The 10,055-nt window shown below is 49.1% G+C and overlaps 1 protein-coding gene across 1 annotated transcript; it reads right to left on the bottom strand.

Moving 5' to 3' along the window:
- On the bottom strand, positions 1–9,530 carry Eif2b5 (eukaryotic translation initiation factor 2B subunit epsilon). Its single transcript, XM_041678152.1, has 16 exons — positions 9,299–9,530; positions 8,253–8,377; positions 7,132–7,317; positions 6,873–7,050; positions 6,707–6,787; positions 6,383–6,460; positions 5,840–6,152; positions 4,022–4,167; positions 3,672–3,813; positions 3,452–3,553; positions 2,831–2,938; positions 2,634–2,724; positions 2,045–2,168; positions 1,202–1,327; positions 517–627; positions 1–371 (listed from the first exon to the last, which is right to left on the bottom strand). The coding sequence occupies exons 1-16, from the start codon at positions 9,479–9,481 to the stop codon at positions 312–314; spliced, it is 2,154 nt and encodes a 717-aa protein (XP_041534086.1). The 5' UTR covers positions 9,482–9,530; the 3' UTR covers positions 1–311.
- Between the last annotated feature and the right edge of the window lie 525 nt (positions 9,531–10,055).

The raw sequence follows: 10,055 nt of genomic DNA, 5'->3' as shown, positions 1-10,055 counted from the left end.
GAGGGCCAGCTGCTCTTTACTGTTCCCTGAGGGAAAGATGGAGAACAATGCGCTTGCTCTGGTCTACCTCCAACTGCAGGGTCTGTCTAGATTTTCCCCTAGAGTTTTGTTTCAGTCTAACCTCCTGTTCCCAACTTCAGTCAGGATGGGACGCACATGGTTGCCAGCAGTAGGAATACTGTAGTTGCAACTTGTGCTCCATCAAGTCTGTCTGGAGTGTCCATTCACACTTCTGTAGCTAGTTTTCTTGTTCTGCCCTATCTGTTAGGAGGGCAGCCAATAAATACCACAGCCCAGGACGGCAGTCCCCATCAGTCATCTTCAGATGACTCCTCTTCTGCCTCTTTCAGCCACTGGATGAACCTCTGCAGCTGCAAGGAAGCAGAAGGGAGAGCTGTTAGGGGATACATGTATGCCCCTGAGCTTGGTATTGGATAAACAGCTCTGACCACAAAGTCCCTAGAGTTTAAGGTGAAGGACTAGAGCATCCAAGGAGCAGAGGGCAGCCTAACATACCTGTCCATTCTTGCGCAACTGCTGGCCTTTGTCAGTTATGTCTCTTTGACTGAACCAGCTCAAGATTGTTTCCTCAGCCAAGATCTCCAGCTGATAAAAAGCCATCAGAACCTACAGAAAGTCAAAGGGGGACTCTTAGGGTCTCTTGGACCTAGCAAGGATATAATAACAATAAAGGCTAACACTGGAGAGGAGACCTCAGCACCTCCAGGCTCTAAGCTTCCTTGCACAAACCAAGAAGTCTCTTTAAAACGGACAAGAGAGTGGCAGAATGGTATCGTAATGCCAACGCAGGGGTGAAGGGGGTAGGGTGAAGGTAGAGGGGAGGGAGGCAGGAGGATCAGGAATCCAAACTCAACTGCACCACAAGTTTAAGGCCAGTTTGAGGAAAACAAACACATACAAACCAAGTCAAATCACCATCATTACCCCCCAAAGGCAAGAGTGAACCACTCTTTTTGGTACTGAGACAGGCATGACCTGTGGACCTCCTGCTGAATGTTGGTCAGTCTCAATGGCTGCCTCATCAGCACCAGCCTGGCTCTGTGCTGCATAACTCTAGTAGTCAGCATGACAGAGTATGGTGAACTGGTGAACAAGCTTCCTCAGTTTTGTGTTTCTGGGGGGTTCATGAAGGCGAGCTTCAATGCACACGCAGGACACGGAAGTGTGAGATGGTGTTCACCTTGGCCATGGAAGTGACAAGAGCTTCATGCTCCAAGAAGAAGTCCTCGATGGCTGCCAGTGCTTCCAAATGGTCAGCTGCTCGCTTTATGTAGTTCTTAAAAACAGGGCTCCAGGCTTTGAGCAGCTATGGGGAAAGGAGGGGAAGGCGGAAATGGAACTGTGATATGCTGCAGGAATTCCTTAGCATGCTCCTGAAGCTCAACAGCAAAGGCCATCAATACTGAGGACACGGAAGGACAGAGTGAGGTGACGCAGGCAGTACGAAATCACCTAAGAGGTGTTCAGGGACTGTTCCGACAAAAGGTTGGGAAGGATGAGCTTTCTCAGGGAAGGGAAAAGGGGGTCAGAGAGATGCTAAAGACTGACTGAAAATCCCTACCCCCAGCCAGGATTAATCTTGTTCTGGATCAAATCATTGTGGGCTCAGTAACAGCAGGTCTAGTCTCCATGTTGTTTTAGACTTTGGGGTAGTCTTGAGATGGACTTTTGCTGTGTTACTCTGGCTAGGCTCCACTGATTCTTTTGCCTTAACTCCCTTGAAGAGTTAAACTACAGATATATTCCATAATACCTGATTTCCAGTACTATTTCTGAATGTCCCTTTTGGGGCTTGGAATGCCCTCAATCCTGGAGTCTTACAGACCATTCAGTATTAAATATTACTGGACCCTGGGCCCACTACTGCCACTCTAGAAACCAACCACTTTCCAAAGGCAAGTTGAATGAACACAGAAACTCCATAGCAAGCCCACTGACTCCTAATTTCCTTTTAAGACAGCACTGCAAAGATGTTTGGCTGCCTCCACTCAACCCCTTGCACCTGGCCTCAGTCTTTGCTTACAGGAAGCAGCATGGCACAGTAGCGGTTTGGGTCAAACAGGGAGTCCATTTGCTGCAGGGGGAACTCCAGGACTACATGACTCAGGACCTGCATCACTTCCTTCAGGCTAATGTTGTAGGCATACCTGTGGGGAGACACACATGTTATGGTTACTGGTGATGGAACACTTGACAGAACCTGGACTCATGCTAGCAGACAAGTCTCTGGACACGAGGGAGGACACATCCCAGGTGTGGGCGGCACCAGCTTTCACTCGCTGCTTTGCTGCAGATGCCATATGACCAGCTACTTCCAGATCCTGCCAGAACTATATCCTCAAACTGTAAGCCCAAGCAAACCACTCCTTCCCTAAGTTGCTTTCTCCGGGCATTTTGTTGCAGCAGAAACAGTTACCACAGCATGGCTCCAGGGTTCAGCTCTAAGAGCAGGAGGAGAGGAAACCTACTGAGGCTAGATGCTAGTGCTCTCCATGCTCCAAATGCTCCTAGCCTTCTCTTATCCAGTCTCCTACTCTGGAAGAAACAACGTGGAGAGAACATCTTTGTTCCTGGAGAAGCCCGGAGAGGAAACAGGACGGAGTTACTCTTACTTGAGAGAGTTGATCTCCAGGACTAGATTGTCACAGGAAATATTTTCCTCTTTGCCTCGCTGCAGTGTTCCCAGGACCTCATTCTGGAAGACTGAAAGGAAAGAGAGTCACCTTTCCAAAGGCTTTAAGTCAGCTAGTTGTGACCACAGCAGACACGAGCTGTTGGCTGCTGAGACAGCAAAGAATAAACTCCCCACCTTTGACGTCATCCAGTTGAGGGGACCCAGCCCGGCTGTCCAGCTCCTCAGAGTCCATACTTCGCTCACTCTCAGTCTCACTTTCCTCTTCCATATTGATGGTGAGTCCTAAAAACAAAGAAGAGGAGCCACAGACACAGTTCAGCTGGGGGAACCTGGAACCAACAAAACCAGGTGTGCTATGTAACATCAGCACTGAGGAAATGGAGGGTCAGGAAGCTCAAGGGCATTCTCAGCTGCCTGGGTTACAGAGAGCCTAGCCTTTGAAAAGGGGATGGGTAGAGGAGGGGAAGCAGTTATACAGCTCAGCATTTAAAGACACACACTGTCAATCCTCAGGAACCACATGGTGGAAGGAGAGAACCAATTCCAATAAGTGGTCCTTTCATCTCTACTCTCCTGACATGGCACACGCATACATAAAACACACATGTACACATACATGCACACACACACACAAAGTTAAAAAAGTAAGACCAGACCCAAACACCGACAGACAGTATACATTGTGTCATGTCAGTATGAATTGAGGCCCCAATAATAATCAGATTCCAAGGCGTTCAAAGTTCTTAAAACTACTCAGATTAAGTAAAAGGCAGGCAAGCGTAAGGTCTAGCTCACCCCACAGACTCTGCCCTAGTTCCTCCTCTTCCGTCGTGTTCACATCTGCAGCTTTCCAGAGGTATCCTTGGCCTTCAAAGCCTACTTCTGCTGGATTGTAACCTGGAAAAGGCATTGATCTTTTGAGAAGGCCGGCAGCAGCATCGATTTCTCTGGAAAGAAACAGACTTCTCCATGGGGCGGAGATGCACAGATGCCCCACACCTGCTGAGCCTCACACCTTTCAACTTCACTTTCTCCTTTTCCTGATTAGCCCCAGAATCATCACTAAACTGGCCATCATCTTCATCTTCCTCTGCATCCGGAGGGTGCAAAGAGATCACCGAGCCCTCAGGCAGCGTGATATCTGGGCCCACAACCACCTAAGAGAGAAAAGAAGGACCAAGTGGCACAGACTTTCTATACTTTGACAATCAGAATAATGGTTTTGGTTTTATACTAAGCTAAGTAGAAGGTCAAAGAAACTTGGGTCCTCACTTGGGTCCTTACTGATAGGGGAATATGGTCCGCTTGACTTGGCACAATCACCGTTCAGTTCAGGGACTGTGCATACTCTGGAACAGGCCTTACCTGGGAAGTAAGGACACAGTGTGGCTTCAGAGTAACTCGTTCCTTGACTTCAGCTTTGTCACAGAGCAGAGACTGGTGTATTTGTGATCCAGCAGCCACTCGAACTCCCTGCCACAGGTAGGCCTGGTTCAGGACCACATTATCACCTGGTTCAGAATGAGGAGGACTCCTGGTCACTCAGGGCTCCACCTCCAAAACAGAGTCCTTCATGGAGGACAAGCTTATTGACACCAGCCCCAGCTCCCACCTAATTCTGATATTCACCTGCCAACGTCAGAAGCATCCAGTCCTTTCCCAGGTCAGTCTTGAGAGCAAACTGACCATCCTCTACCAAGTTTACAATAATTTTACACTGTACACACAGCTTAACCTAAGAACCTTCAGGATTTCTCAGAATGAACTATAAACCTTATTACAGTCAAGTCCACGTCTGCAAGGAGAATCAAACTACTCCATCTCTCTGTGTATTACAGAATTTGAACCCTACTATTGGATTCAAAAGGCTAGCACTATTCTAGTCTCATATTCTTCAAACAAAGTGAGTTGTCAAGAGGAAAGCCACATTTTGGGAGAGCAAAAAGAATACCGCGAGCCCAACCAGAATACTCAGCATTGTCTCCCATTAGATGGTACCCGGGCAAGACCTCTGAGGGTTAAAGAACTAGCACAAGCCCTTTGCAAACTGTAATGGTTAAACAGAGGTTATTAGTACACATTCACTTGGTTCCAAATGTGAACACAGGAGAGGACATTCCAGAATGAAGTCATCTTAAGAGCCACGCTCGAGCTGGGTGGTGGTAGCACAAGCCTTTAATCCCAACACCTGGGGCAGAGGCTGGCCTGGTTTACAGAATTCCAGGATGACCCTGTCCCCGCTCAAAGTCACATAAGAAATCTTATTCTCTCCTATGTGCCCTTTTCTTTTTCCTTTGTTGTTGTTGTTTGTTTTTGAGATGGGTCTCAGTGTGTTGTTGCCCAAGCTGGCCTCAAAGCCCTGACTCAAGTTATCCTGCTGGAGTATATGAGATTATACACAACTTCCTTCCTCCTGCCCTCCTGCCTTCTTAAATACAGGTTTCAATATATAGTTCCAGGCTGGCCTCAAACTTTTAATCCTCCTGCCTCCATCTCCCAGGTGTTGGGATTGTAAATGTGTGGTGGCTCATGACTTTAATCCCAACACTTGGGAAATGGAAGCAGGTGGGTCCCTAAAAACTCAAGGTCAGCTGTCTAGAAAAAAAAAAAAAAGGTGTGTGCCGCTGGGCGGTAGTGGCTCATGCCTTTAATCCCAGCATTTGAGAAGCAGAGAAAAGTGGATTTCTGTGAGTTCAATGCCATCCTGGTCTACAGAGTGAGTTCCTGGATGGCCATAGTGGTTACACAGAGAAATTGTTTCGAAAAATTCCAAAAAGCCAAACCAAACCAAACCAACCCACCAAAAGGTGTGTGCCAACAAGCACAAGGACTCACCTTCTTTCTCTTCCCACCCCACCCTTGAGATATATTAATTTAATTTTGCCTACATGTATGTATGTGTACCACATGTGCATTAGGTGCCTGAGGAGGTCAGAAGAGGTCACTGGATTCCCACAAACTGCTGTTACAGATGGTTGCGAACCACCATAGGAGTACTGGGAACCAAACCTGAGCAACAAGTGCTCTTAACCAGGGAGTCACCTCCCCAGACTCCCTCCTTTCTTAGATAGCCACTCTGGTTCCTTATTCACAGGACTACCCCTTAGTATCCTCCCTAGCTTTAGAGACACGCTCCAGCCCCGTATCTGTGGGCCTGCTGTTGGAGTCCCCACCTGTGCTCACCAATGTGGCAGTTAGGGCCAATGACACTGTTGGTGATGGAGCAGTTGCTGCCGATGACAGTGCCAGCTCCCAGAAGCACATTCTCCTCCAGGACACTGCCGTGGCCCAAGCTGACTTGAGGCCCTCGGTAGATGTTGTGTCGGGAATGAGTGTAGCTCTGTGTGGTGCTGTCAGTGAAGTTCACTTCTGGAGTGAGAGGGTAGACCCATCGGCGGATGACGTCAGCACAAACGGCTGAGTACATGTGTAGGTTGGAGACCCGGGCACCATACTCCCTAGTTGTCACATGCAAGTGGATCTGGTTCCCGAGGACCTAAAGGAAGAGAAAGGGAGATCACCCAGTCAAGCAAGACAGGAAGACAGTCCCAAAGCAGAACCCTTGACGCCTTCTCCGTGCCTCTCTGCATTTCAGTGACGGCCCAAGTGTCTCCCGGCTTTCTAGCCCCTATCCTCCCTCTGAAGGTTTAATGGGACAAAAGGGAACCAAAGGTCAGCAGAGCAAGAGAACCCCTTCCTCGAGAGGTTTCTGACGCTGTTTCTCACCTCCTCATTCACTAACAGGCCTCGCACAAAATCATCTCGAGTTTGATAGTCAAAGTTGTCTGTGAAGAGTTGAGCTACCTGTGGGGGGAACAGGGAGTGCTAAGGTTAAATACTTTACCAGGAAACAAAGATTAAGTCCCAGAGGTCTGTCAAACCCATAATAATGGGCTATGGGAAAAAAAACCCTGGACTCGGTTCCCAATATACTGGGAATGAGGTAACAGCACCTCTTTACAACAGGCAAGAAAAGAGGGAGAAGATACAATCTCTGGTATTGCCCGAGAGCTCTACTCTCTGCACAGGCCCTTGCTCTGGAGAGCTCACCTGAGGAGAGCAGATGCTGATGTGACAGTCCAGCAAGTCATAGCGAATCTCCACTCCGTCTCCACCGCCCTGGAACAGGTTCTGCGGGAGAGGCCACAGATGCTCTAACTTCCTCCTTCGAGACTCTCAGCCCCTCCTCCCCGCAGTCCCCCAGATACTCACTCACCAAGGGAAACGAAAACCGCCGCAGGCCTTGGGTCTTCTGGAAATGCAGGATTCGGTTGGTGGCACTGTCCACAGCCACCACCACATTGTCCTCGTGGCAGCGTGTAGGGTGGCTGGGTGATGACTCTTTGAAGATCATCGTCATCACGGACACATTCTTTTCTAGCTTGCGTCTTAACCTATAGAGAACATGAGGCAGAGTGGTCTTTAGGGCTCTGCTGGTCCCTAAGTCTTGTCCCTGCCATCTTCCCCACCCTGACCTGTGTTCCTCTAGGGCTTTGGTAATGTTGATATTTGAGACGACATCTCCATATATCAGAAGGAAGTCAGAGCGCACCAAGGCCTTGGCATCGACATCACGGAGGACATCTCCTAGTGATCGGTAAAGGTCTGATGTAATTATTCGAACAACGTTGGGGGATGTAGGATGGCACCACTTGGATTTCCTACAGCAAGGGTGGGAAGAGGAATGGCAAATTAAGCAAATGATCACAGACCTGATTTTCGACCTCCCTTTAGCATTCAAACGTCTCTGTGGCTTCTCTGCGTTCCTGCCAGCGTCCTAGGCTTCAAAGAGACTTATAAACTATAATGAATGGTCTCAGCACCCAGTGTCATTAGTTTTATGTGCTAGAGAAATATGGCTACTTCCTTTCTATACCGCGACTCCCATCTTCAAATATGAGTTTGAATTCAAAACTTTGCTGAAATCTAGGGTATGAAAGTATTCTGGAAACACATTTTTTAATGTCATTTTTCTTGTTCTGAAGTCCTTAACAAATTTAAACATTGTATCACGAAAAACCTGCTAATGTATTAGTCTTTATTTTCCAAACTCATAAATTACCAGACTCACTCTCCCAATTTTCCTTTTTTTTTTTTTTTTTTTTTTTTTTTGTTGTTTTTCAAGACAGGGCTTCTCTGTAGCTTTGGAACCTGCCTTGTAACTTGCTCCGTAGACCAAGCTGGTCTTGAACTCAGAGATATGCCTGCCTCCAGAGTGCTGGCATTAAAGGCATGCATCATCACCACCAGGCAAAGAGCTTGCTCTTGTCCTTGGGGTCAGAACAGATAATATTTGCAAATTTGTTGGAAAGATAAAGATGCCTTTCTAGTAACATACACTGGAACCATCAAATAAAAAGCAAAACTCACAGGACCAAACTTTGTAAGACTCAGAAATCACCTCAGCCATTACAAACTGGAACCCCAGAGCAGAGAGTGCCCAGCAGCCTGCCTCAGGAAAAGGAACGGAAACACTAAACCTTACATCAGACCTGAACAGTTTTTTCCTCGCGCGTCTTAACTTTGTCATAACCGTCCTGAGAAAAAGAAAATCTGGGAAGGCGAAACGTGGAAAGGAAAAGGTGTGGGGCCTTACAATAAGTGTTCCTTGATCTGAGAAGCCTTCCAGCAGCAAAAGACAAAGGTTTCCTGCACACCGGTGGCGGTCAGGAATTCCAGAGTGTAGTCGATTAGCGCCACATTGGCCAGGGGCAAGAGGACCTATGGGGCAGGATATGAAAAAGTCTGAGGTCTTAATCTGAGTAAACTTTGGGTACCCCACTGCAACAATGCTCCTTCTAGCAGCGTTTCCAGACACTACAGTTTATCTCTCAATTCTAAAGTACCAGGTTCCTGCTTGTGCTATTCATGGGATGCTCTAAGGTTTAGTCTAAGGTACTGGGATTTGGGTTTAGTAGGCATGGCTATCAGACACAGACATGTTATAAGGAGACCAGTGCTAGTGAGGGATCAATGTTGGCCCTAAATCATAGCTCCAGAACCCTAAGCACTAAGGCAATTCTGAGGGTGACGGCAACCCGTTCGGTCGTCGTTCCAGCAGATGGAAGGAAAGAAAAGCACGCACCAGCCCGAGATGCAGTCTTTTTCTTTTAGGTATAGTACTATCGCCATTTCTGAAGCTATGTCTTTTTTTTTTCTTTTTTTTTCGAGACAGGGTTTCTCTGTGGCTTTGGAGCCTATCCTGGAACTAGCTCTGTAGACCAGGCTGGTCTCGAACTCACAGAAATCCGCCCGCCTCTGCCTCCCGAGTGCTGGGATTAAAGGCGTGCGCCACCATCGCCCGGCTTGAAGCTATGTCTTTAACTGCCCATCTCTCTCTGGCAAGGTTAAGGGCAGCGGAGAGCCCTCTTGTGCTAGCAAATCCCCCTTAGGAAGGCTCCGTTAAGCTCAGTTCCCACAAGCCGCCCTCTCCGTTTCTCTCCTAAAACTAGGTGGACAGCCCTGCGAGAACCCACGTTTGCAAGCCACTCCTGGTCAGTCAATCCCTCCACCTTACCCCAACCAGATAAATCCGACTTTAGGATAACTTTCAGAGCACGCTTCACTAACAGCCACAGTGGCAACCTCGTGCAAACCCGCCACCCTCCAGGCCAGCGGGCTGCTCGCGTGTCGGGTGCTCACCCGAGGCTGGTCCTTGGAGATGGGGAAGAAGCGGCGGTTGAAGCTATCCGCCACTAGAACGGCCTGGAGGGGCGGCGGCGGCTCCTCCTCCGTACCCTGGGTTCCTCCTCCGCCCTGGCCGCCGCCGCCGCGCTTGTTCGCTCGGGCGGCCGCAGTCCCAGGTGGCGTCGCAGTGGCTGCCATCTTCTTCCCTGGCAGCTGGGACTTCCGCGGAGAAGCTTGTACCGCACGCAGTAGGGGACAAAAAGGACTAGCAGTCAAAAACGCGAAGGTGTGCCTGCAGGGAGAGGAAAAGGAAGGAGTGCGCATGCGTCTACCCAGGAAGGCCCTCCCCCACCCCCGCAAGGCCTGGGCGGGGCGTGGCTAACCACCCTGGATCTCCTGGCCCCTTTGGGTGATGCGTGCGCAGCAGAGGGGAGGGTCCGCGGAGATCAGCCTCGGTCCACGAGTGCTTCTGTCGGGTGGACTGGCTAAGGTGCATTCGCACAGAGGGGATTTGTGGTGGCCGGGAAGGAGCCTTGCAGCTTCCCCGATCAGAGCACGTTAAAATTTGTAGGCTGTCTGGAAAGATCGCTTGTCTGTTAAGAGCACTTGTTGGATCCGAACAACCTTCCCCAACTGCAGCCCCAGGGTATCTGACACTCCTCGGACCTCCGAGGGCGCTGAGTGCAGGCGCTTTACATACAAACTGGCCAAAACATACTCGTAACCCTAAAAATGAAGTGTAGCTCTCCCTTGCATTCTATCATGTAAGGGG

This window comes from Microtus oregoni, unplaced genomic scaffold (assembly GCF_018167655.1).
Source record: "Microtus oregoni isolate MIOR12 unplaced genomic scaffold, Mior012 000029F_ref0000214, whole genome shotgun sequence".
Taxonomy (NCBI): domain Eukaryota; kingdom Metazoa; phylum Chordata; class Mammalia; order Rodentia; family Cricetidae; genus Microtus; species Microtus oregoni.
Note: the sequence above shows the minus strand (reverse complement) of the source record. Positions and strands in the feature narration are given on the sequence as shown.